The sequence below is a fragment of the Maylandia zebra genome, linkage group LG5 (assembly GCF_041146795.1).
Source record: "Maylandia zebra isolate NMK-2024a linkage group LG5, Mzebra_GT3a, whole genome shotgun sequence".
In the NCBI taxonomy this organism is placed as follows: Eukaryota; Metazoa; Chordata; class Actinopteri; order Cichliformes; family Cichlidae; genus Maylandia; species Maylandia zebra.
The window spans coordinates 31418868-31446734 of NC_135171.1; the positions used below are offsets into that span (position 1 = coordinate 31418868).

Below are 27867 nucleotides of genomic sequence, written 5' to 3' on the forward strand. Positions count from 1 at the left end.
TTTCTGAGATACATGCAGGTACTACTGATGAATCACACGATTTACAGTGGTTTTTCCATTTCTTATCCTCTATTTCACGTGTAATGTTGTCAGAAACAACACTGGCGTCTTTACAGTCCTTGAGCCCATCTGTCCAACCCTCTGACCAATCACAGTGGAACAGGCGGGACATGGGAGTACAGCCAACAGGGAGCGGCTTGTCAATGTGCGTAAAGAAAGTGAAGTTGGGCAAAATTAGCAAGAATAAAAACTGAAGAAAGCTACAAATAAAAGCATGTAACTCAACTTTTTTTTTTTGCTTTAGGAAAACTTTATAAAACAAAGAGAGTATATTTGAAGACCAGTATACTCCTCTATTCCACAGGCACCGTCTTACTCTCTAATACTGTGTTAAACACTGGTCAAAAACTCCACTGCCCACTCTTTCAGACATCTCCATACCACCACAGATATGGTTACTTGGATCAACTGTTGTCATCCTCTTCCTCCTTTACTAATCCTCTGTACTTCCTTATTCACCAACTGTCCTCCATCCGTCCTCCTTTATCTGTCATTTTGTCATTTTCTTCATTCATCAGTTCCTCGGTCATTATTGCGTTTGACTCTTATCAGGAGTTTTATTTTGAAGTCAGACCGGAAGTGGTAATGTGGGCGGTGACAAAGTCGCCGGGGCCGGGCAGCAGCAAGGGTAGTCCGTCGGTTGTGTTGTAGTCTCCTTAAATTACTGCTTGCAGTCAGTAGTGGATCTACAGTTCTTGTATGTTGCCGTGTCGTTGTGTGTCACTTTCTGGCCGTTGACGGGAGCGCACTTGCTGGTCTCTGGTGTAATGGAACTGGACAAAATGGACGAAAACGACTGGAAGTACCACGGAGAAGGAAACAAGAGCCTGGTGGTCTCACACGTACAGGTGAGTCAGCTAGCACAACACTAGACTAGCTTCGGGTTCTACTAAAGCCTTTTCGCCTCGTGCTCTTCGTGGGCAAAATGTGCCTCGGGTCGGGATTGTTTCTACCAGAAAGTTTGTTTGGAGAAAAATGATAAGGGCAGGCGAAATGTCACCTTGTAGGATTTTGTTTATTTTCGGTACATCGTTAGCCTGTGTTTGCTAGCTGAGCCGGCTTGCTAGCTAGCACCAGCTAGTTGTTCAGGCAGTCAGTGAAAAACTGTCAAACAGCAGCGAGGCTAATGCTTACAAACTACGTATAGAAGAATGCCCGGACACTGTGTGGTTGACTGATTGGCGATTGTAGTTAAAATGTAAAATCCTCGGGGTGCTCGGGAGCTAATTTAGCCGTTAGCATCTCTCCCATCTTTCCTTCCAGCAGCTGGAAGGAGAGATACGCAGAGAAGAGAGATACTTTTCTGGATTGCTGCCCGACGCAGTGTCTGCTCAGGTCACTTCCACACAGGTTAAGCCGTCTTTACTCACCTGGACAGAGTGGAGCGTTCACTGACGTGCCCCCCTCCCCGGGGAAGTCTCCTTGAAGGCACTGACCTGATCGTGTTGCCGTTGAGCAATCTGTGAAATCTTGTAAGCATGAATCAGATCGAGGATGTTGTAACCTCCTAGACAAAACATTTACATTGAGGGCTTCCTAATAAAACCGTTGGCACTTGTTGTTCAGGTTTTTGTTTTGCAAATTTACGGTTGGGTAGGATCGACTGTACATTATATTAGCTAAACGGGCAACCAACTTTGACAGGAGGCCACTGGGCTCAAGTAACTTTGCTATTCACCCTGCAAAAATGTATTGAAATTATATACGTATAATACAGTTAATAAAAACATAAATAATAAAAGCAGACAAGAGAAACATTTTCTCCAGGTGCAGAATTAGATCAATGAATTCACAACATACTAGAGCAGACTGTGAGCACACAGTATCCTCAACACTTTTCCATTTGTTTTGCAACTTTTTAGCTTTAAACTAGCTGCAGAAACTATTTTCAGCTTCAAAGAGACATGAGAACTTCCCAAAGTCCTCCTCAGTCATGCTGTGTGGCACGATGGCTCCATAAGCACTAAACGACTGCAAACATAATACAGTGTGAGCTCAGTTTAATTATTAATTTATTGGGGATATGGGTGTTTAAGTTATTCAGTACCAAAGTATATAAATTAATGTTAAATTTAGTATAGTAAATTAGCTGATAAATGTGTTGGCACAGACAGCTGAGGGGGCACAGTGAGTTTATTGCCCCAGACCCCTGAGGCCTGTGTGTAATGCCTAAGCTGGCGCTAGGGCTGCTCAATTATGGCAAAAATGATAATCACGGTTATTTTCACTGAAATTGAGATCTCGATTATTTGACGATATTTATTTAACCCTTTAAGACCTACCATAGAACCAAGTCCGCCAGAGCTTATATTATTTTTTTACATGTTGTAGTGCCATTTGTGGGAGCATTTCAAGTTGCTATACATCAATACAACTGTTATAGCCCATATTTTAATGATATGTATGCATTAAGTCCATAGTAACTACATTAATTGCAAAAAAAATGCAATAAACTACAAAAAAATTGGAAATCGTTTTTGTTTTTTATATATATATTTCTACTTGAAGAAATTTAAGAGGTTTATCCCTCAAAACTTTAAATACAAAAAAGTTGCAAAAAATAGTTTACAACAACAGAAAATTTATTTTGAGTGTCTTCATAGTTTTATTTTGGAGATACAGCAATTTTTATATACTGCAGGAAAAACAAAAAAATAATCCTATGATGCAAATTTGCAAAGAAAACAGCACGTGCATCAAAATAAAATATTTCCAGCAGTGCAATTCGAGTTCTAAGCATCCCAGAAACTATTCAGAAAAGTCAAACATGACTTATAAAAACACCAGTATAGGCTTTTAAGGCCTACAAGTAAAAAACTACATTTTCTGCGAAAATGGCGGAAGTCTGTTTCACTGTGGGAAGTGTTACAAACAGCTGATCGGATCGGCAAAGCGTGTTTCTGGAAAATGTTTTTGTTCCTGCAAGCCTTTCTATGCAATTTTTGCAAAGCTAGATGTGGAAGGAAACCGTGACCTAGGACAAGCTGATGGCATGAGATGTAAGTACAACTCCTCTGGTTTCATATGCAAAATTTTTTATTGCGCTAGCTTATGCGGTTCCAGTTCTACAGGGATTTAAAAATGGTTATACAAAACGGAGCGTGCTGCTCTGACCGGCTTTAAAGGGTTAATAATAACAATGTATTGAATAATGACTTTAAAAAATAATATAAAATAGTGTGCAAATATTGATAACAGTGCAAATGTTTGCAATATAAGAAATAAATGAAAAATGTAAACATCTATGTTTAGTGAACTTTGCAGTGTTGCTCTGTGGTGCAGCTACTACACCGTAGCAAAGTTTACACACTGTGTCTACTTGATCCACGTCTGACTCCGTGAACCCATAATGTTTCCACACCACTGAAGTTTTTTTTTACCTCTCTTTTCAACCAAAGGCAGTCACTCTCCTCCCCAAATAACTTCTGCTTAGCTTTCCGAGCTTCCCTCGGGTCCTCTTAATTGTTGTGACACGTGTTTGAAATGCAGAGAGGTGCGCTCGATTTGCCACACGGAGCAGCGCGAGAGTAAAGCACGAGGGAGGGGCTAATAATCGGCTCAGTCATTTTTAATGATCGTTGAAAGCCCAGATCGTAATCGTGATTAAAATTCGATTTATTGAGCAGCCCTAGCTGGCGCTGGGTGCTCCACCTTATGAAATCCAGTGACTTTTCCCCCACCATTACAGATTCTTTAAACTCAATGAAGAAATTAAAAGTTCTAAACTGAAGCTTTGTTTGGCACTTCGTATGTAAAACAAGCAAAACGTTCAAGTGAACATTTTGTGGCATTTAACCAGAAGTATTAATTTAAATATCTGTAGATGTTATCGTAGTTCTGATGATTTTCCTTTGGTGGGTGTAAATTAGATGTATAGTAGATCATTATTAGATGTATAGAAATAAATATGCAATATTTCTCAGACATATCTTTTAATTTAAAGAGGGAAATGCTGGTTTTATTCTCAATTTTTAGATATTACCTTTGATTTCTGTTTATACCCCATTTTGCCAGAGATGTTGGTTGAAACAGGTTGGGTACAGTGGTTGTTGTCTCATAGTATTAAGTTTCCTGGTTTGAATCTCCAGGGCAGCTGGGGCCTTTGCATGTTTTCATTTTCATGTATGTGTTTCCTCTTCTCGGTCTAGTTCCTCCTACAATCCAAAGATATGCTTGTGTTTGTTGCCTCTCGCCCTGTGACAGCTGGGATGGGCTTCAGCCCTCCTGTGACCCTCTGTTGGATAAGCATTAAGTAATAGGATGGATGTGGGCTCAAACAAATTTGAAAGATAAATCTAAATTAGAGATGTTCACCGCATAAATATGCTTTCCACATGATGCGTTTTGCATTCCTACAGTCAAGTGTCACCAAATGGTAATTCCACAGAGAGTTGCTTAAAGAGAAATAGCAATAGACAGAAATGAGTCATATTAGGGCTGTGCTATATGACCAAAATCTCATATCCCATATCCCAATTCTATCGTCCTGATAACGATATAAATCACAAAAATGTAACATTTTCTGTAAATTCTGTGAATCTCGGGCAGCTCGTCTTGCGGGAAGTGTTTCCAGCTGCGCTTCATGTAGCTGGACTCCAGTGTTTTAACAGATGCATGAAACTATACATTTTTAGACAGAAGTTGTAACGGCCGCCGTTTTCTTTTGTGAGTATTTATTAGGCTTGCTGCGGGGAAAAGCCTGTTCTAACGTTTGAGTCTAAGGTTTATTTTTTTAGCACCTGGCAGCTCTTTTTTTTTTTTTTTTTTTTTTTAAATTCTCATCCGTAAATAATCTGCTCTTTCACGTGATTCCGTTTATTTTGAAAAGTCTCAACAGGATCTTGAGCTTTATTGTGAAAGGTTTATGTGGAACATAAACAAACGGACACGCGATGGTGTTGTTGCTAACCACAACACATAAAAACAGGCGCTTGTCCCTCCATAGTGTGGTTATATAAAATATAAGAGAAAGAGAGAACTTTAAGAAATTAATATAGCCACTACAGTGACCATCAAAACGATGAAAAATATTGCCGTAAACAGTTTATTTTGCGACACCACGAAGCAAACCATAGCGTAAAATGAAACGATAGATGTTTTTATATTGTCATCCGATATATATCGTTATATTGAACAGCCCTAAGTCATATGGATAAAATCTGAGAAATATTTTTTTAAACTTTTATACCAAAACCACATGAAGGTGCCTGTTTTTGGTTGATCCAGGAATTTAAATACTTGTCAGATCAAAGAAGTTAAACAATATATATCCATCATGTAATATTTTAATACTTGGGCTCTGCTAGAGCAGTTTTGCACGATTCACAGTTTAAAACGGTCCTTATTTTATCTTCAGTGGGGGCCTTGGCGCAGACTCTCAGTTCATGCACTGTCTCAAAATAGTTGTTTTAGCTCCTCTCCCTTTACTCTTATTGGCTACCCCACACAAACAGAAGGGTGGAGAAACAGGATGGTGGGGCTTCTGTGCTCACAGCTAGAGCTCTGTGCCTGACATGACCGTATAAGGGATAACAGTTATTATTCACAGCTTTTTGTGCACTTTTATCTACATAGACCTTGTTATTTTGAACTGTGGCATCTATCGATCTATCTATCGATCGTCACATCATTTTTATGTTGAATACTCAAATATATTGCCATGATGAGTGAAAAGTTGTTATATTTTTTCAAAGAAGATAAGAAAAAAACAAAAAACAAAATGGTAAAACATTAGCTGGTTGTAATTTTTAAAATTGGTCTGTGGCATAGTGGTTAACAGATTCACCTAATATGCAAAAACCCTTTTCTTCGTGACCTGGAGGACACAGAAACCTAGCCTTAGCGAGCCACAAGCTAGTCCACTCCTAGTGCCGTTCCTGAGCTCGGAAAAATGAGAAGGTTATATAAGAAGTGCATCTGGTATAAAAACTGTGCTAGCTCATCTGCTGTAGCGAACCTTTGGGAAATAAGATTTTACAATTTGCATATCCCAAACTACCATCAGTCAGTCCCAGTCATTAATTAGATTACAGTGATGATAATAAAAAAAAAAAAGATTGTTGCCTGTAGTGGCACAGATGTATATCTCAAGAGTTTTCATCATGCTCTTTTCTTGCATGATGGCCCGCCATTGAGCATGAGTGAGTAAAATGTACTTGGGCAGGAATGACACAGCATACCCGTTTGCTTATATTGGTAAGAGGCAGACACACTTTGGATTTGCCTGATCTTCTGCAAAGAGTATTAAGTGATCTGAATTATAAACCTCACAGACACAGGACTCCTAGTTTCTGTAATGACAGTATGGGACCAGACAAAACCAGCTGGATTTGTTCTTGGCATTTTCAGTCATGTGGACAAGTTTTAACAGGACTGAAAAACTAAGCACACCCTTACTGCTTAGAAGAAGCCATGTGCTGAAGATAAATGAATCAATTACATATGACCATATCTTTAAAAATAAATAAATAAATAAATAAAATGTCAAGGTGCTGCAGACCCAGTCAAAGTTTGGACCAAACCTGACTGAAGTGGAAAACTACTTAACTCAAAATAAAAGCAGAAATCTACGTAGTTTTAGTCTTTTTTTAAAATTTCTTTTAGTCTGTTAAAATCACAGCTTGCCTGATGAGGCTGTGATGGACATTGACGTATGGAGTTTTGATCTATAAGACTGTGAGGGAACTGCTGTTGTTCAGTATTATTGTCAAGCTGTGCTGATGTTTACCTCAACTAACACACAAACTGATAAAAAGTAAACTGAAAGGAGGAAACCCACTCTGGAAACTAACCAAAACTAAACTGAAAACAAGAAGTCAAATGAAATATAAAAAATTAAAGTAATCTGTAATAGGATGTGCTTTTCATGAGTTTTTGAGATAAAATATTTTTGTGTGTGTCGGGCATGCGTCATTGTTGGAACTAAGAAAACTGAACTGAAAAGGGCCCATGTAAATCAGTGATAGTGAATTAATAATGAAGTGTGCATATGTGTAAATGGCCTATATTTATATAGCGCTTTACTAGTCCCCAAGCGCTTTACACATTCAGTCATCCACCCCTTCACACTGACAGAGGCGAGGCTGCCGAACACTGACCAGTAGGCAACGGGTTAAGTGTCTTGCACAACGACCGAGAATGTCCAAGCCGGGGTTCGAACCGGCAACCTTCCGATTACAAGGCGAACTCCTAACTCTTGAGCCACGATTGCCCCCTGTCCTTTGACTGTGGTGTAAGCGCCCCAATGATCCACACATCCAAGTCCTGCTCCCCTCTAAATATAATTCTGCTTTATTTAACTCTCTAAAAATGGAAAATGGGCCCAAAATCACTACATCTAAGTAAGGGTGGGAAATTTCTCTCCGCTAACACAACTGAGTAAATTAAGTTATGATCGTTTCACAAACTGTTCTGGGAATGTGTTTGGAAAACAAAGAGCTCAGACTTATTAGCGTGGCTTCAAAGGAGTTAGATAAAAGAAGCAGGCTTTACATGCAAAGCTACATCCTTTTATTCAAAGCAGTTCTAACATTAGATGTTTTTTTTACACGTGACTTACGAGGCCAGTTGCTTTTATTAATTTCTTTCCCACGTGTAGCACACAGCAGGTGCATTTACACTACTGAAAAGGCTCTATGTGGTTTAAGCGCTGGTAACGTGTGGGTAGAGTGTGCAGGGAGTGAACATGTGGGTGTCGTGGGCAATTTCTAGAAAATGTTCAGGGCGGTGTTACAACGTGTGAAAAGTCTTAATAACATTGCATCTGTGGACATTTAACTTGAAAAAAAATTGACCCTGGTTATTGAATTACTTCATTAAAAATATAATATTTAATTAATAATAAACAATAAATGTTGATTATTTTATATATTGTTTTTATTATTATTTAGTTTGTACAACATTCACAGTGCAGTAAAATGCATTGTCTGCTCTGTAACTTTTTTTTTTTGTGAGCATGTTGACGATCAGAACTAAAGTCTCTGTGTTTTCTGTCAGCGTGCTAAGGCGTGTGAATGGGCTTCACTGACTGAGTGTTTGAATGTTTTTGTGCACAGTAACACAAGTCTGAACTTGCACTCCGATGCAGATATTTGGATGCCTACTGCAGTCTTTAGCATTAATTATACCACTCGTGTGTTTTGTTCCCAAACACACTCTGGACTTGATGTTCTTAAGGACTCTTGTGACTTGCACTGACTGGGTTCAGTATTTCAGATGTGTGTCCAGATGTGTCCTTTTTTTTGTCTTCTTTCCAAAAATGAGCTTAATTGATGCTTTTGATGTCTTTTGCAGCATCCCAGAGTTCTGCGCCTACTCAAGTATCCAGCAGAGGACTCTGAAAACCCTCCACAGGTAATGAGTCTGTTCGCTGAAGGGGTGGAGGGCCTGAGCCTACACTTTTGAGAGCCAGAGAAACATGCACACTGTTGAGTTTATTTCCTTCCCCTTGCATTAAGAGAAAGAATGTAGGCTATACCTTTCACCGAGCTTCCGTTGCATACAGTGAGGGATTTATTTAGTCTCTAACTATTGAACATAAGTGCATTTATGTTAGTGCAACAGCTAAAATGTTGTTAAATCCTAACAATTAGAGCTGGGCGATATAAGATTTTTTCATATCACGATATGTTTTTTTCATTTCAGGCGATAACGATATATATCACGATATAAGCCAAATAACTATATTTGTAAAATTTAAATGTGCCGTTGCTCACAAGTAAAATGTGAAATAATCAGCAGCTTGTTTTTATTTAAATATTTATTTCCCATAATAAGTTCAACAGGGTAGATGTACTTAAGGAACATGAGACTTTTTCAGATAAATAAAGGCAAATATTGCAAACTACACAAAAGGCAGCCGCTAAAGCGTTTAAGTTTCAAAATAGAACAAACGAAACAGACTAAATTGTCAATTCCACTTAGAAACAAAATATTAATTCTAAAAATAAATCTTAGTTTGTTTTACAGAAGAACAGACAAAACTGACTAACTTTTGTCAATATCAAATAAACTGAGAACTAAAAGGAAATTCTCAATCTCTCCTTGTTGTATAGCTTAGCTTTTCAAACAGTTTTAACAGTTACTTTAGTCTGACAAAAGCCAAATGACGAATTAGCGCTTCCAGTCAGAGACTGAGGCTACGTCCACACGTACACGGGTATTTTTGAAAACGGAGATTTTCCGTTTTCGTTTAAAAAAAAAAAAAAAAAAAAAAAAAAATCCCGTCCACACATAAAGGGAGAAATGAAGGAAAACGCTGCTATGAACATGCCAAAGCAGCAGGTGGAGCTAGATTCCTAACCGTGCAGAAATGTTGGCCAATCAGAAGTCTAGAAGCCTCGGTGGGAAAAAGTAAACAAAGCTGGGGTCGTATGTGTGGAGGGACAGTAACTGTGTGTATATGTAAGCATTTAAACACTGCAGAGAGTAGAATTAACAGTAACAGTATTGTAGAAATTCATTTCACCGAAACAATAACTTGGCGCACAGTGTGACGTCAAAAAATGTGCACACCTTTGACGCTGCGTTTTCTCTGTTTTTCTAGTCCAAACGTAAATGCAAAAACGGAGTTTTCAAAAATCTTCGTTTTCAGTGACCAAAAACACCGTTTACATGTGGACGAAAGGTGCAAACGCATAGAAAAATCTGCGTTTTCAAAAATACCCGGGTACGTGCGGACGTAGCGCATGCACCAGTTTATTGTATTTCCAGACTTGCTTTCGGCACATTTACAGTGCACGCTACTCTGTTTTTTGTCAGACTTGAAATAGCCGAAATGCCTTCACACTACGGAACTTCTATGGCTCTTCCGTTCGACAATCTCTCCGGCATTGGAACCATCATGTTTTCTCTTCGGTCACGCTCGGTTGATTTTTCTAGTCGGCGCACTCATTTCCTCCATTACCCGGGCGGTACGGTGGCTGGCTGCTTCCCAAACAAATACACATGTGCGGCTTGGCACTTGTGCTGTATGTAACAAGTCACGTGACGTGACGCTGCGGCTGTGATTGGTTCGGCTCTGCGCTACGTAATTTGGATTGGCTGTTCTTTTTTTTTCTTCTTTTTTTCTTTTTTTTAAAGAGGACAAGAGCGGCGAGGTCTATCGCGATAGTTTAATTTTTCTATCGAGTAAAAGTTATATCGCGATACATATCGTTATCGTTCTATCACCCAGCTCTACTAACAATCTACTGGTTCTTGACTTTATGCATGCCCTTTAAAGCTGTACTAACTTGTTCAGTCTGGTTTGTATGTGTAAAATGTCTCATCAGCATCTCCTTGAGTCTTCGTCATGTCTTCTTTGCAACAGTCTCATTTTTCACTGACGAGCGCAAACACCAAGTGGAAAATAATTGGAGACAAACAAGCGTCTCTGCAAACACTGTCGCATGAATCTCCAGTGTAATGTCAAACTAGCAGACAGAAATACCCCCCTTCCCCCTCCCACCATTGAGTTGATGATGGATCAGTGCAGCCATTTCTGGGGAAATCAATATATAAAAAAAGTTGGCATGGATCACAATCTACTGCTGATAATTCTGACCTTTGTTAATTCCTGAAACTGATTTGAGGGAGGGCAATGGATGAAATTTGGGTCTGTTGTCTTCAGTTTAAGGAGTTCAGCACTGATTGGCACACTGGTGTAAGCACTTAGTATGTTATATCTGCTGTCAGAGAATTTACAACCTGAAGCAATGAAAACAGTTTACTGTTATCAACACGGCTTTTTGCACATCGGGCTTAACTTGACTCAGCTCTACTTAAACCACATGCGGTGAACAGTTCACCTCAAGTTGTTTTTTTTTTTTTGTTTTTTGTTTTTAAGTAGAAATAGTATTTCACATTTTCTGCTTTTCTTGGGGTTCTTGTCTGAAAAATATCAAACTAACCAGTGTCTGTTTTTTTTTTTTTTAATGTCAGCTCACGAAGCTGGTCATGAGCTGCCAGCTGATGGACAGAGTAAATGAGGCTGTTCGCACCTGTTGGCTGACTGAAGTCTGCCTCACAGCCTTCATTTACATGGAGATTGTAGTTGTTTACATCTTTGTCAGATTGAAGATTCAAATGCAAACCAAAGTGTGGCCCCACACCCACGCCCAAAATTCAAATTTATTTCATTCCATCAGATAGAATGTCAGGACTGACTGTTTCCAACGTCTAAGTCATGAGTCATACCACAGACGTTAAATAGGGTTCAAAAAGTAAAACAAATGGTACAAGCAGCTTAAGCTTGCATTCCTTTAACTCATATGTCAGCTTTAAGTCTTGTTAATAAACAGAAGGGTGTTCATTTTTTAAGGTGCTACCATATGAGCGTGCCCTGTCACAGTTAGATCCACCCCTTGCTCACCACAACCTGGATAACACTTCCCGATTTACCACAATTCTGAAAAACTAGTTCATGCATTTATTTTTTAGTATGGTGGTTTTCTGCTAACTGAACCATTTAGCTTTTAGGAAAAAAAAACTGTATGAAAACATGTAGGTATATGGGTGTTAAAATCCCAGAGATTCCAGTACTGGTTGGTGGAGTTCAGGTTTCACATTACTGCTGGTTCTGGAGTTAATTTATTTTTCTTTTTTTAATCACAGACTTGGTTTATTTTAGAAACTTCCTCTTTCATATGCATGAGCTCAAAGCTGATTAACCAGCTGGTAATTTAACAAAATTTCTTTTCTTTTAAATCTTGCATCCTGTTCCTGTTGGCAGATGATTTTTCTGCACAGACTTCTCCATTTCATGCTGTACCTTCAGTCAGTGTTTATCATGGGTGTGGCTGGTTTTGTAGAGAGTTCTACCTTTAATCCTCCAAAGCTTCCCGGCTGTTTGTGCAAGTTGGAGGAAAATACATCACTGAACAGCAGCACATCTGTTTGACTAACAGATTCATTATAATCATATCTGATTCTGTGACACTCGAGAAGCGATTAAATATCTCTCCTTTGCTGTTAAAATTTGGCTTTAACTAACATGATATTATCTGCTGGTTTGTGTGTGTGTTTACCTGCCTGTCTTTGTGTGTGTTTGTCCCCCAGACAGCAGAGCAGGCTTACAGGCAGATCCAGAACATTGTTGACTTTAGCTCCAACGTGATGAGCAGCCTGCTTGGGGAGAAGTTTATCCACAGCGGGGTAAGATGGGGTCAAGTCTTTTACTTTCAGGAACACTGGACTGATTTAGCTTTGCATCACTGAGGATGGCGAAGGACCTGGATCACAGAGGGTTTCAGGATCAGTGGATGTCCTCGTTTAAAATATGTTGCCTTTTTCCTTTTACTTGTTGTAATAAACTGTAGAGGAGAACATCCAGTATGGCTGTGCTGCCGCTTGTCTTCATCTGCTGGCTCAATGTTCGAGCATCCCCTCTGTGATCCAGGCTCTTGTGATTCATTATATATATCCTATAAGTTATAGCACTGGTTTGCTTGCCCGTGTTTGTAAATTGGAGTGTGTTAATGAAAATGTGAATGCATTGTTATTCCTGAATGACTCTTTGAAAATCATGACCATCCCTAGACCCGTGTCAGGTGCTCTACCAGAATTATTTATCTTGAGATGTTTGGAGTGTGCTGCGGGTGTCGGGTGATATGTTGTAGTGATTACTAGGGCTGCTCGATTATGGCAAAAATGATAATCGCGATTATTTTCACTGAAATTGAGATCTCGATTATTTGACGATATTTATTTAACCCTTTAAGACCTACCATAGAACCAAGTCCGCCAGAGCTTATATTATTTTTTTACATGTTGTAGTGCCACTTGTGGGAGCATTTCAAGTTGCTATACATCAATACAACTGTTATAGCCCATATTTTAATGATATGTATTCATTAAGTCCATAGTAATTACATTAATTGTAAAAAAAAGTGCAATAAACTACAAAAAAATTGAAAATCGTTTTTGTTTTTTTTTTTACATATATTTCTACTTGGAGAAATTTAAGAGGTTTATCCCTCAAAACTTTAAATACAAAAAAAGTTGCAAAAAATAGTTTACAGCAACAGGAAATTTATTTTGAGTGTCTTCATAGTTTTATTTTGGAGATACAGCAATTTTTATATACACTGCAGGAAAAACAAAAAAAACAATCCTATGATGCAAATTTGCAAAGAAAACAGCACGTGCATCAAAATAAAATATTTCCAGCAGTGCAATTTGAGTTCTAAGCATCCCAGCAACTATTCAGAAAAGTCAAACATGACTTATAAAAACACCAGTATAGGCTTTTAAGGCCTACAAGTAAAAAACTACATTTTCCGCGAAAATGACATCACTTCCGGTTTCGGGCAGGAAATGGCGGGCATGCGATAGTTTGCACTGACTCTGTTTCACTGTGGGAAGTGTTATGAACAGCTGATGGATCGGCAAAGCCTGTTTCTGGAATATTATGTTTTTGTTCCTGCAAGCGCTTTTTATGCAATTTTTGCAAAGCTTTATGTGGAAGGAAACCGTGACCTAGGACAAGCTGATGTCATAAGATGTAAGTACAACTCCTCCGGTTTCATATGCAAAAAATTATTGCACCAGCTTACCTGGTTCCGGTTCTACAGGGATTTAAAAATAGTTATACAAAACGGAGCGTGCTGCTCTGACCGGCTTTAAAGGGTTAATAATAACAATGTATTGAATAATGACTTTAAAAAATAATATAAAATAGTGTGCAAATATTGATAACAGTGCAAATGTTTGCAATATAAGAAATAAATGAAAAATGTAAACATCTATGTTTAGTGAACTTTGCAGTGTTGCTCTGTGGTGCAGCTACTACACCATAGCAAAGTTTACACACTGTGTCTACTTGATCCACGTCTGACTCCGCAAACCCACAATGTTTCCACACCACTGAAGTTTTTTTTGTTTTTACCTCTTTTCAACCAACGGCAGTCACTCTCCTCTCCAAATAACTTCTGCTTAGCTTTCCGAGCTTCCCTCGGGTCCTCTTAATTGTTGTGACACGTGTTTGAAATGCAGAGAGGTGCGCTCGATTTGCCGGAGGAGCGCGAGAGTAAAGCACGAGGGAGGGGCTAATAATCGGCTCAGTCATTTTTAATGATCGTTGAAAGCCCAGATCGTAATCGTGATTAAAATTCCATTTATTGAGCAGCCCTAGTGATTACCATTTTACACTTGTGGAGACATTACTAATTAATGAGACTTGATCCATCTTTTGTTCAGAAGAGAGACCAAAGCGCGGCTCGCATCTGTGTTTGTCAAGTCACTTTAGGCATTCATGAGAGCGGCAATTTCAGTTATTAGTGGCCTTTAATACTTCCTAAATATAAAGTAATGCAACACTGTAAAGAAGTAGATGTCTCATTTATAGCAATGACATATCTTTGCTAAAGCAACTGTGACTCCTAAAGACAAGACTATCAGAACATTCAGAAATCATGAGATAACAATTTTCCAAACAGAAACGATGCCTAAGGTTGCTTTATTTATTTTTAAGTGGACTGTTTCACCAGTTTGATCTATTCTGAGCTGCATCATAAATCAGATATTCCGAAAAACAATGAGTCAGTGTTGAGGTCTGGAGGGCTTATACCACATGAGCATCATTCCCTGGTCAGATGATGCTTAACTTTACATGTAAAAGCGGAATTTGTCCTTCTTACATTTATAGTAGTGTCCAAATTCATGCCGTACCTCACATGTGATGGTTATTAAAACGTGTTAAAGCAGTGTTTTGTATGATTCTTCGGTTGTGTATTATAGGAAGGATTTTTATTAGGGTGTTTATGTAAATGTTCGACATTGACTTTGTGACACCAGCCTGCTCTGCATGCTATCGCTTCCATGATGAACTTAAGATAAGCACGCTGCCTGGAGTTAGCGGTGCTTTACATAGATGTAGCAGCAGCTTAACAGATGCTTTATTTTCCATACAGGAAGTGGTTAAACTGCCTCTCGAGTTTGTGCGGCAGTTATCAATCAAAGTCCAACATCAACGTCCAGGTGAGACTGAAATGTTTATCGCTTGTTTCGACTTGTGATAGTTCTGTAACGGCACAATGAGCTGCAGTCAGATTAAACAAACGCTCTGTCTTTCTGTGTGCGTCAGCGTGGCGCTGTGATAAGGTGATGGACATCTACAGTGGGTGTGCGCTCTGTCTGCCCAACCTGACGTCTCCAGCCCTCCACCAGCCAACACACACTCCCCCACTCTGCATCGAGATCAAGGTAAACACACACACACTTGTGGTAGTCTAAGCCAACTTTGTCCCTTTGTACATGGTCAGGGGTTTTCCTTCAAACAATAAAGGTCACACATCAAAGACTTTTTGTCCTTTACTGCAAAAGAAAATCCTGGATTGTTATTGAAACTTGTATTGAAATTTTTTTAGATATTTTGTTTATTACACGTCCAGGAATAACAGGGCAACACACAGACTTTTGTTAAGTAACTCACATTCATTGTTGTAACTAATGCCCCTCCAGATATTTCTTCCTGAAAATAATAAAGTTAATTAGATTTGGCTTGTTGTTAATTTCAGTTGAAGCTCAGTAATAAAAGTGATGTTCAGCCATAGAGATAGAAATCTCGTGGCCAGGACCTACACCATTGTCACACACACACAGTGATCGGACTAAAGTCACATGAGGGTGAGTATGAGTGTGTGTGTGTCTCACTCAGCTGATGTTTTGTTTTCAGCCTAAATGCGGTTTCCTGCCATCCCCCAAACATGTCAGCAAAGACATCAAGACCAAAGTGTGTCGCTACTGCATGCACCAACACTACAAAGTAAGTACAAAGACACAGCACAGCTACAGAACAGCATGATGGGAAATCAGGCATATTGGATGTTTATGGGCTGAAATCAGAAGTATAAGAATCTAATGCTCTCTTTACTAAACATTACCGTGTTTTGTCCACCTCAGCCTGTCGTTCTTTATTACAGCCCACGAGGCTCTTCACTCCATAATGAGTCAGTGTTGTAGACTCAGGACTTTTCCTCCCATCATGCAAACACAATGAAATTGCAGCTATGCTAACCTCATAATGGGTGTGACACTGAAAAACATTTAAAATGATAAGACATTTTAAAATACTGGAGGATAATTGTTATAAAAGAATAACTAATGAGGGTGCAAGTGCATCAGCAGCCGTACACTATTGCACAGAAAGTGTCAAACAACAGCACAAACTATAACATGTATGTGTGTTGCATATAAAAGTGCACATATGGTTGTAGCTGCTGGTACAGGCGACTCTTGGTTTGTAAAACAGAAAATGTTGTGTTGCTGTTATTTCTCCTCTCTGTCTCTGGTTCAGACAGCATTAAATTCAAGTCCCTAAAAAACTTACTGACTGCACAAAGTTGGATGTCCTATTTCCTTAAATGAAAACCAGTATTCAGTTTAAAAAAACTAAAGTGGGCTGGATCTGTGTGAGTATCAGGTTAGCTCAGCCTGAGTTTACGTGAAGTCAGGGAGTCAGGAAATAAAACGAAAAAATACTGCACCCTGACTTATTGTTTTAAATAATTGTGATCATTGCCAAAATCGATCAGCTCTATGAGATGATTGTATGTAGGTTTTTTTTGTGTTCAGTTAACTTGTTCATGTCATGTTTTGTCAAACTTCCCGTTGGATAAGTGAAGCTTTGATGCCTTCAGAACAGTGTGTGTAGTATTTTCATGTGTGTGCGTGGCTCCACTTATAAATAAAGCGACTGTGTGCAGATCCTCAAACGACCTTTTTCATCCATCTGATTTGTGTCTGTAGCTGCAGTGAAGTAATCAGCTGAAGGCAGTAACTTGTTTAAAAAACAAAACTGAAAATGTGAGCCTTTGTTAGATGATCACATGATCAAACAGAGGGAGTAAAGAATGAAAGCTGCTCCAAATAAAGGTCTGTTATCTTCTGCTGTTCAGATGCACAAAAGCCCTGATTGATCGTGGCCTGGATGGGCACACCTAAAGTCTAATGCTTGTTTTGAGCTCGAGCTGGGGAAGAGGATTGCAGATGGTGCTTGTTGTCGATGGAGGAAGTGTACAGAATATCCTGTCCAAACAGTCTGTGGGTCACTGTTACTTGTGCTGCTGTCGGTCTGTCAGGCAACTGCAGAGAAGACAAAGTTATAACCTACGAAGAGCTGAACTGAAACGGAGTGTTTTAAAAATGGACAGTGTCTACTGCAGCCACAGTCGGCCACACGTGTCTCCGCTCTGAAGAGGTCAAAACTCCAGCAGCACCTGTAATTGCAGCTCACAAGCTGAAATGCGTCACTCAGCCATTAAAGGTTTTCTGCATCCTCTGAAGTGCTGCTGGAGGTTTTCACCTGATCAGTTTATTTTCCCCCCTGAGCATTTTTGAAGTGGGTCATGCTGTGCAAGAAACCTATGTTCTGTTTCAGCATAGAGTGATAGCATATAGATAAAGGTAGCACACACTGAGGTCTACAGATACTGAGAAAAGCAAGTTTTAAAATAGATTTTTAGTTTTCTTAGAATTAAAATGCGAGCTCATTTTGAAGTATAGAGTAACTCGGTCCTTTTAAGCTCTATAAAACTGTTCAGTTTTCTCTTTGGGGTCAGTTATTGATTATGAAGATTTCAGTCCTGTTTCTCACTTGTGACTAATGATTTTGTATTCTGTTCTTTGTTTGGCGGTCAATCAGTCTGTTGTTCACTTACAAAGGCCCGTTATTCCAAGCTACCCCATATCACTTTCAAAGTGTTACTACTGAAGCACATGGATACAGGAAGTGCCATGAGGTGCTGGGGAACAGGTTTCTGGTAGTCTACATCTTTCTAAAAGGCAAACAATAGAAATTAAGTCCGTCCCTCCCCTCAGTGGTTACCAGCAGCCAGCAAGATACTGAAGAAAACAAGATGATCGCTGAATGTTGCCACTCAGCACTGACATGATGTATTCATGCTCTTTTACAGTTGTACGACCCGTCACAGTCTTTGTAACGGTTAACTGCTTCCTTTTACCTCCGGTCTACAAGACGAGAAGGAATTTTATCTATCCCAGGTCCCATCCTCTCTCCCAAAGTCGGGCCTTTCTGGATCATTAGATTCTTGAAATGAGTCTCTGCTCTAAATTGCTAAATGACGAGAGACCTGTTTTTAAAGCAGGAGTGTCAATCACGCCGTCTTAGAAGAGAAACGGAACCGGCAGAACAAAGAACGGTGGCAGTTCATATTGCACACTTCAGAACAAATTTACAAAGACCACCATCCTTCAAATGACAAAACGGCAAAAAAACAAACAAAAAAAAAACGAGAACAAAACCGCTCACTAACTTTTAAAACACATGTTAATAAAAATCTGAAGGTTGATCTCATCAAAAGTTTAGGACTAGATTTAGTCTAGCCCCACGAAAACCCGCACCTAACAGATGTTTGCTGTTTCTGTGTTGCTTCTCTCCGTTTGACTTTTCTCCACTCTTCTGTGTCTGCAGGTGGCCAACGGGAAGTGGAAGAGACGCAGTTTTTACTGTCCACTCGACCTGTTCTCAGGGTGAGACTCTGCAGTGTTTAAGACACAGCTGCCTTTAGTGTCATTTACCATTCATGAAATGTTTTCTTCAAACATTGCAGTAACACAAAGTGAAGGAAAAATACTTTGGTTATCTCACAGTTGAAGTGGAATAATGCATTCACTGTGCAGCCAGTCCTGTTTGTGAGGTGTTTGTTGAAGTGTGTTATCTGTGCCGCTCATGTTGTGGTCTGGAGCAGCTGTGTGAAAGGGCGGCTGAATAACACTGTGGCACTCCTGATTGGATGCTCCCGTCCCCACTTTGTTTAATATTCCTGACGTGATGGATGGAAAACATCTGGTTACAGCTACGAAGACTTTATCAGGCCCTTTATCAGAAATTCGTGTGCTATGAAGTGAAGGGTGAACACATGGGCTGATATTTTGATGAGTTGAAATGTGGGCCCGTGACAGCTGATGATGCCGGCTTTGCACGATGATGGCTTTGGATGGAAAATTCCTTGTGTTGATCTGTTTACTGTGTGATGAAGTGTCTAAACATTAGTCACACACATGGGCCTGACATTTAAGAGTACACGTGGTTTTCCTCTCACATTTTTCTACATCTCTGACCTGACGCCAAACCTGCTGATTTTCCTTAATGTGGGTATGGGAGGGTAAAAAAGCTAAAACCATGGGAGTAACCTCCTAATTTGTTGTGCAGTAAAAAAACAAATAAAGATAAAGAAATGTTAAACTGAATTGCTTGAACAACAAGCGACATTAACAGTAATTGAGTCATTTTTTTGTGATTAAAATCATCATTACTTGTCGGGGACAAAAAAAAAAAATTAATTGTAGTGAAAAAGTTGTAAATAAGGGAGAAGCTGCTTCTTCCCTGAGAGGCCTCCAAACAGGCTGACTTGTTGAATCTTTTTCTACTTGTGCAGTTGTGAACTTCAACATTTAGCGTGCTAAGCGAGGCCTGTGGAGTCTGAGATTAGCTCTTGGGTGTTCTGCACACTCTGACCTTACGGTGACTTTGCTGGGATATCCACTCCTGGAAGATTGTGGATTGTAACAGGAGCCTGAATGCTCCAGACCAGGAAAGTGATGAAACCTCTGCTTTTATGTAGGTGCCCACACTTGCCTCTATCAGGTCGCCCAATAATGTTGTTGTGCCCCCTCACCTGAATTCTGCTCATACACCTAAACTATAAGTTGCACTAATTCATGCAGTTTGTTAATAAGAAACTTAAATGGCCATATTATTGATAAGTTATTGCAGAGTAAGCTCAGTTTACTTACTTGGTTCACAGATGTTTATCGTGGTAACCAGCACCACTGTGCAGATCAGACTTTGGGAAGGTCTCCTAGTGTCTCTTTGACACTAAAGAGGCTGGTTTTAAAACAAGGTCCTACTCGAAAACAGCAAACAAAAGGTCACTGATTCACTTCACAGAAAAAATGTCTGCTGCTGGAAGACGAATGTTTTTGAACATTTATAACTGTGGCTACACTTCTCTGATTGTTCTATGTGTGGGTGTGACTATGGATAACGTGAGAGAGCAAGTGTGTTTTTATTAATTAAATGGAATAGTGAACCGACTTGAGCTAACCCAACCCCAACACCTCAGCGTCTTCCTAACATGCAGACGTTTATTTTCCGTACTGCAGATCAGCTCTTGAGAATAAAGCTTCTATTTCTGTGTTGTTGTTGTTTTGTTTGTTTTAGGAACAGACAGAGAATGCATTTTGCCATCAAACACCTGATAGAAGAACCTCAGAACAACTTCAAAGTATTCAAGGTGAGTTCAGTCACACTCATACATGTTTAACTTGAAGTCTTTGTTTTTATGCGGCCTTGTTTTTACTTCTAGGAATTTCACCTTGGAACTATTTCAACATAAATAATATCCTGTTTTCTAAATATTTATGCTGGCTGTGATCAGCGTGTTTACTCTTTCACTGTGAGAGATCAATAGATCAAAAGGTGAAAGAAACCTGGAGCTCTTCACTGTGAACGAACAGGAAATGTAAGCTGAGGGCACGCCTCTCTAAGAACAATTGTGTGATGGAGGTGAAGTCATTGGAAAAGGCTCAAAATGCAGTAACAGAAAAAGAGTTTGATCTAATCCAACTTCTAAATGCACCACAAGCATCGCTGGTTAAAACTTTGGCCTCGTGTTTTCATGAACTCATCCTCAAAATGTCTGAAATAAAGAAAACCGGACACTCAGTATCAGGTCTGTGTCATCTGAGGTCACTTAAGCAGCCACAGTAAAGTGTGTGTGTGTTTTTTCAGGGCGGTCAGTGTATTTACAGCAGTAAGGAAGGCAGCGACGAATCGCCGGACATGAACTCTCTGCTGCATCATCTCAGACCTTACTTCCTACACGCAAACAATCGAATGAACTGTCACGTGACCTGCAAAGCAGTCCTGAACGACTTCATTCAGGTAAAGGCACACCTGAATAAATCTGCTGCAGTCTTACACTGGGACTATTCATTACATACAGACTAACAGGATAGTATGCAGGAATTCATAAAGTTCAGCATGAACAGAACTGAAACTTTTTACCTTTTAAAGGAGGATTTAATTTAAAAGGGTGTGCTGTTGTGTGTGTGCCTTAAAAAAAACGAACTTTATTTTTCAGCAGTATGGAGATTTATTGTGTATGAGCATTTTTCTTTTTAATGTACAGTACACACAGTTTATAAATCCCATCCTCGAGATTTTAAAATGCTGACCCCCCCCACCCGTTGTCTGCAGGTCCTGGTGAATGCCCTGCTGAGCAGTGGAGGAGGAGATGGCGGTGTGGTGGCGGACAGACAAGCGGAGGGGCGGAGTTTCTGTGAGGCGAGCATCTTCAACAAAGAGAGGATTCGCCATGGTCAGGACCTTTCTTTTCTTTTGGGGTGCAGACGGGTTCACTGATCTTAAGTAGTCCAACATTATCAGCACTAGTTTTTTTTTAAAGTTTTCATCCACAGAGCTGGAGCAGTCCCACCATTCCCGTGTTAATCACATGCCTGATTTTTATTTTATTTTGTGGCCTTGCTAGCAGTGCAGCCTGTTCTGTTTTAATTTAGCTACACTCCGAGGATTAGTCATTAGTCATTTTGATATCAGTTCAACTATTTATCAAAAATAACAAAATTAAATTACTGGCACTTTTAGTATTACAAGATTGTGCAGCTGTGACGGCCTCCTTCAGAAACCTTTGGACTGAAAGCAGTGATTGTTTTCTCAGCACAAACATCTGAATGTGATTATGTAAATGTGCAAAACAGAAAAACCTGACTCGCTTTTTTTTTTTTTTTTTTTTAATGCTGCGACTTAAAATTTTATAAACCCTGATATTAGACCTGATGAGAACAGACTGTGACCTTCCTTTGAACACGTCTGTGTTTCCAGGTTCTCGAGGTTTACCCACCGACAGTGTTTTGTTCAGGATCCTTCAGACGCAAATGTTGGACACATTGGACATCGAAGGACTTTATCCTCTTTACCGCCAGGTGGAGCAACACCTGCAGGACTTTCCCAAAGAGAGGTAACCCCCTGTTATTGAAGCAAAATTTAAACTGGGAAATATAAACTTTGGTTGCCTGGTCTCTTACATCACTTCCTGTTTATGCCAGGACTCGTCTTCAGATAGAAGGACCGTACAATGAAGCGTTCTTGGAGAAGCTGCAGAAATGTCCGGCAGAGGACGATGGCTCTGTGGAGTACGCTGTTGCAAAGGTCAGAGCCCTGGAGACGAGTGTTGGTGCACTGTTTGCATCAGTTTCACATTAAAACAACAACAGCCACCAAAATGCTTTACTGAAAATGAAACACAGAAGTAGAAAGGACCAGAGAGCAGAAACGTGATATACAACCTAATCTTGCCAGACTATCAGGCGGGGACGGGACCACTGATATACAGTCACGCATGTCTTTGCACGGTGAGAGGAAAAATCAGGCAGATGTATCTGCGACGACTCTGAGCTCAAAGGTGTCTGAAGCAAGTCGTTCTGTGTACTCAAGGTGTTGTTTTGACCTTTTGGAAGTAGAAGTTGTCTCAGTAATGTCAGCTTTGCTTCCAAACCTCCTCCTGTGCATGTGCAAAGTGACACTGCATTACAGCTCCATTAATCACTCAGTGCAGAGTACCATCACTATCATTGTCTCTGGCTTCTCCCACCAGAGCACTGCAAAAATGTCATGATAAATGACAGTATGGAAATACACTTACCTACATGTTTGCTGAGTGAAATGAGGAGACGTGCATGCCAACACCACGTTCACTATAGTTTTTCCCACAGTTTAGTTTTAAATATTCGTTATTGTAATATTGGAGTATGAACTAGACTTTAGAGATAAAATAACCGAAACAAATAATGAATGTAGCGGGCGTGTCCCTGGTTTTAGTCGTTAAGTTTCATAAAGCGTGTCATCACATGAATGTGGTTACTGAGACACGACAGCGATTCAGCTGTGAAGTTTTTACCAGCACAAAACTGGATGCTGGGGATTGAGTTCCTACTTTTGTGTGATTAGTTTCACTTTCATTGGAGACGGTGAATCTGTGTTACCTGACTTGACAAAAGTCCTGCCTACATAACGATATTCTAACAGCTCTACCTGCTGTGTTTCTATTGTAGGTGCACCAGTACCGTGTGGCCATGACAGCCAAGGACTGCTCCATCATGGTCGCCCTGGTGCCCAGCAGTGAGGAGGAAGAGGACAATGAAAAGTGAGAATTCAGCTGTGCAAGTAGAAAAATCTTTTCTGTAGGTGAAACAGTGACGCTTGGATTGAGAGTTTCCTCATCAGTGAGTTTGAAAACATGTTAAACATGTGAAAAGATTTAAAAAAAAAAAAAAAACAACAACAACAAACAGCTGGAGGAAATGTTGTGCATTTGTTGGCACTAGGAATGCATAAAGTGTCTTTTATAAGAATCGCTGATGGCTCTGTTTACTTGAGGATGTTCATGTGCACAGATTCACATCAGGGTTTAGTTGTAGTACTTTATCTATGAATAATAGTCAATGACAGCTTTAATTAGACTGTTCATTTAGTAATGAACAAAAAAAAGAAAATTGACTCTTGAATACATCGTTGAGTTTTCAGCACAGAGAGGTCTGGAGTAGGAAGCTCCTTCACAGGTTTGTCCTTTGATTTACAGATGTGAAAATAAAATACTGAGAAAGATCAACACTACTGTGTATTAGAGAGTCCAGCAGGTGGCGCCATCAGCTTGTCTTTGTGTTTCTAATCCTCCTCCTCCTTGTCTCCTCCAGTCTTTCCAGTCAGAGGCAGCTCAGGGACTTCAGACCTCCTGCTTTCTCCTATTCAGCCTCCATCCTGGATTTGGACCCGAAGCCGTTTGACAGCATCCCCCGCCAGCTGCGCCTGGACCAGAAAATCGTCACCTGTTATCTGAGGACTGGCGGTGCCTTGCCAAAGGGCCCTGTAAGAGAGAAGGAGGACTGCACGCTGCTCTTCCACCCCATGTGAGCGCCCAGTCTGAGTCCTGAAGAGGAGGATAACTGTGGCCCTGATGCCTCTGATGAAGAGGAGATGCAGTGTTGGTGGGATTTTGACCACCCTCAGCGCAGAGCTGCAGCTCCTCACTGCACTTCTGTTGCTGCTCTGCACGAGGTCACCTCTGAATAACCAGATATTTGAGTGACTTCCAGGTGTTTGTGTTACTGATACAAGAGCATTTGTATCGCCCCCATCGGGAGGTGAATTCGAACATCTGTCATGCTTTATTAGAGCGTCTCCTGCTTTAATAAAGCGTATGGTGACAGTTAAGAATTAACCTCCAGATTGCCGCATGTGGCAGTGCTGCAGAAGACAGAGAAGAGGGGAAGTGATGGAGAAGCAGGTTGTTGGGCTGATGTCAGTTCATAAATGTGGGCGTGGCTGTCCTCTGATGTTGAGAGAGAGAGGAGGTGAGGATCTCTGCTTTGCTTTGGTGTAATGTCACTGGTCTGAGGTTTGATTCTGAGCAGGCTTTGCTTCCGTGCTGAAAGAGGTGGCGTGGTGTTTGGTCATAAGCAAAACGCTGCCTCCCTGTTTGTCCCAAACCCCCATTGGTTTAATCTGCTAAATATGCGAAAGGTCAAGCCGCAACACAAACCTTTCAAAGTGGATACAAGCAAAAAGCTGTGTTCATGTCACTCTGGAGCCACTTTCATTTTCAAATTGTTATTTGGCTTCATAAAAATGGACTCACAAGAGTATGTGTGCTAATTTTGGTACATGTGTCCTCTTGTGAAAGTTTAATTAGATTTATCAGAGAGGTGATCTCTTGCATTTCTGCCTCCACTCCAGTAATGTTGTTGTTGATGCTCACAGTCGGTCTTTTATACAGGATAAGAGGAGTAAAACAAAGGTCTGGATGGTACTGTTTGATTAAAAATAATATCGTGTCTGAGAAAATGGAAAAAAGTTAGCAAAACTGAGCTTCATGATGTACTCAGGTAAAGTGACCCTTTGAGGTACAGCGGGGACTTTACCTGAGATGAAAGCACATTACTGCTGCATTTCACTCATTCTAACATTCAAACTAATTGTTGCTCTGTAGAAATACAGAAACCTCGAACTTCAGCGTCCTCGTAACGTGGACTCAAGACTCTTCTGTCATCGGATGGAGACACTGATGCATGATCATCACGCGTGTGATCATACACAGAGCATGTCTTTCATTCAGTCTGAGTGCTGCGATTTAACTGAGCTGAAAGCTGAATTTATGAGTTGAGTCATTCACTATAGCAATGATGTGATCATAAAGAGAAAGTAAACAATGATTACTTTTCCTTTGCTGAAGCGAGTCTTGCTTCTCAATAATACTTCTGAACACATAGTCATGCATGTGTACAGTCACCAGTCTGTTGCTTTTCCAGCTTTACACCAAAATAAGCTTTAACATGCTAAAAAGAAACTATATTTCTATATTACCACCACCTTTAATTCTGCCATACTCAGTTTCAGGATTCTATGAGTGGCATGTTTCCCTCTTTAAAGTCTGTAGTTTGAGTGAAATTCAGTAAAAATCAAAGACTTGACAAACATTTAAGTCTGTCCACCCAGGAAAGCATGCACTGTGCATTTAATTAGGACATTGATATCATGCCATGCAGGTATTGATCCAATACCTGAGTTCAGTAAAGAGACACTCAGAATCAGTCATTTATCTGTGATAAATAAAATGACAAATACATCTATAACTATAGATTTACCGCAGGACCAGGACAGAACCTCATTAATGTAAAGAAAATTTGCTGGCATGAAATACCTTCACGTTGTGAAGTGCAGAGCACTTCCTGTCAATGTCAGCTTTTTGTTTTTGACTAGAAATGCAGCTGGTGTGCAGAAATGTTACCTTAACTTTACTAATAAATAAAATATTATTAGTTTCCATTATAATGAAGTAAACCAGCATCCACAAACTAGTGCCCAGTCATTGAACCCCTGCTGTTAGTGATGTTTCCAAGGCGTTGCATGTTACTCTGCAGCATAGATTTAATTCAAGTCTGCAAATGAGGCTCAGTGTGGCCTCTCGGCTGCACAGAGGGGGTGTTCAGGGTTTCAATGCGAAGCAGGGGAAAGTTGCAAAGGCTGCTGGGTAATAATAATAATTATAATAAAAATTACTCTTCTGACAAGCTGAGCTTCATGCTGCTGCTGGTTTTTGTGCCATAAGTGGCTTCTTGTTGTCTGTGTGTGCATCCATGTGCCTAAATGTTCTGGTAGGACTGGAAGCTGAGGGGGGGTGCATGTGAGTAAACTGTTACAGGCTGCGTTCAAGCGGCGGCGATCCATGGACGCAGCCATGAACTCTCAGTACCTCAAACTCCTGAAGAAGCTCGACAGGGTCATGTGACATTTGAGTAATGATGTGTTCAGGAGCGCTGCAGGTTTTCCAGCAGTGCCAACAGGCTTCAGATAAACTGGTAACACTTGACTTCACTTCCTGCTTCCACTCTCCACCTTCAGATGCCTCCATCAGCCAGTCTGAAAATGAATCACACTAAGAGTCCTCCACACTCCATTCCTATCAGAAATTCTGTTAAATCCAAACACTAAGCTGGATTCAATCAAAGTCCGGCTCCCTTTGACACACACCTGGATTTTTGGGAGGAGGAGAAGTTGAAGGTTGGAGAGTGGACAGCAGTGAACTGAACCAACCACTGATCGTTTTAAATGTTGCAATGAAGACGCCCCAGGCAGGCAGGCAGGGCAGCGGAGCGCAGTGAGATCGAGGAGTGTCCGGACACCTACACATGTATACCTCTTCCATTGATGCAGAGCAAGTTCTGCATCTCCACAGGATCGAGAACTGAATGTCAGGCAGATCTTTCTAGTAGACCTGAGCCGAGTAATTTGGGCTTCCATCTAATGCAGAAGAAAAGATAATCGGGAATAAACGGTTACCCTCTGCATTCATTTTCACTACAAAGTTCTCATTTTTCACTCTTTACTTCAGCTCGAGTGTGAAGTGGTTGGAGACACTTGGCACCAGTAATAATTCCACTCACATGAAGGTTAAATTAATTGGGATCACAACCGTTGACCAAACTAATCAAGACCCGACTACATGTGCCTGTCTGATGACTTTCTCGCCCCTCTAGCAGCCACTGATGTTTGTTTTAAGATCGAGCTTCAGTGCTGCGTCTGTGAATAAGCGTTAACAGACAGCAGTTTGTCTACAAACTTTCAGCTTTTCATAACTGCCCAATTTTTATTTTTGTTGTAAGATTTAAAGAAGAGAACTAACACTATAACCACTGGACGAGGTTGCATTTATCGATGGCCTCGGTGTGAAGTAAAAATCATACTTTTCGGTCTGTAAACAACCTTCTAACCGTGTCCAGACCGCTTTGTCTCACCCGTGAGCCGCAGCCCTGCTGCTGTCTGAGCGTTGGCCTGCAGAAATATCACAGCACTGTGATACCGACAGACTTGTAATAACTGTGTAAATAGCTGAGAGAAGACAAACTATCAGAAATACAAAAGGTGACACTGCTGTCTGGCATTTTGTATTTAAATTATTTATTTTTATAAATTTTGACCCGTGAGCTCTGCTGTTACAGTCGTGCTCTTTCCATTGAAATAAAGATTTCTAAGAGACTAAACTCTCGCTGTCCTTCATTTCTGTGACATTAATCTAAAATAGAAAGAAAAAAATATTATATTGGAGGTGTTTCTGTTTTAAGTTTCCTGTGAAAGACTGACTGCTTGGATGATGGACTCCAGGGCAGCTTCAGGTCCCAGAATCCTCAGCAGGCTCTCAAAGGCCTCAGCAGCACCGCCTACAGCCTGAGAAGGGAACAGCTGGAGAGCTGCAGAAACACAAAGATCACAAAACCAAAACTATGAGCTTA

General features: G+C 40.3%; 2 protein-coding genes across 4 annotated transcripts in view; one reads left to right on the plus strand and one right to left on the minus strand.

The window, feature by feature from the left end:
* The first annotated feature begins 644 nt into the window (after window positions 1-644).
* On the plus strand, window positions 645-27618 carry ippk (inositol 1,3,4,5,6-pentakisphosphate 2-kinase). The gene is made up of 14 exons (XM_014413234.4): window positions 645-908; window positions 8353-8412; window positions 12097-12192; window positions 14949-15015; window positions 15122-15240; window positions 15713-15802; window positions 18470-18528; window positions 20222-20294; window positions 20792-20944; window positions 21260-21380; window positions 21905-22040; window positions 22129-22231; window positions 23134-23225; window positions 23776-27618. The coding sequence occupies exons 1-14, from the start codon at window positions 828-830 to the stop codon at window positions 23990-23992; spliced, it is 1467 nt and encodes a 488-aa protein (XP_014268720.2). The 5' UTR covers window positions 645-827; the 3' UTR covers window positions 23993-27618.
* cenpp (centromere protein P) overlaps window positions 27519-27867 on the minus strand; it is a 111177-nt gene continuing 110828 nt past the window's right edge. For all 3 annotated transcript variants that reach the window (XM_076884210.1, XM_076884212.1, XM_076884211.1), the window contains exon 9: window positions 27519-27825. In XM_076884210.1, the coding sequence (XP_076740325.1) occupies window positions 27695-27825 (131 nt within the window). In that variant the 3' untranslated portion in view covers window positions 27519-27694. The remainder of the gene's footprint in view (window positions 27826-27867) is intronic.

Bases quoted from the DNA above. Each gene is read 5' to 3' on its own strand.
- ippk (XM_014413234.4), top strand. From the start codon at position 828: ATGGAACTGGACAAAATGGACGAAAACGACTGGAAGTACCACGGAGAA. The intron at 15,803-18,469 runs GTAAGTACAAAG...CTGTGTCTGCAG, and splicing joins GCATGCACCAACACTACAAA to GTGGCCAACGGGAAGTGGAA. The intron at 22,232-23,133 runs GTCAGAGCCCTG...TTTCTATTGTAG, and splicing joins TGGAGTACGCTGTTGCAAAG to GTGCACCAGTACCGTGTGGC.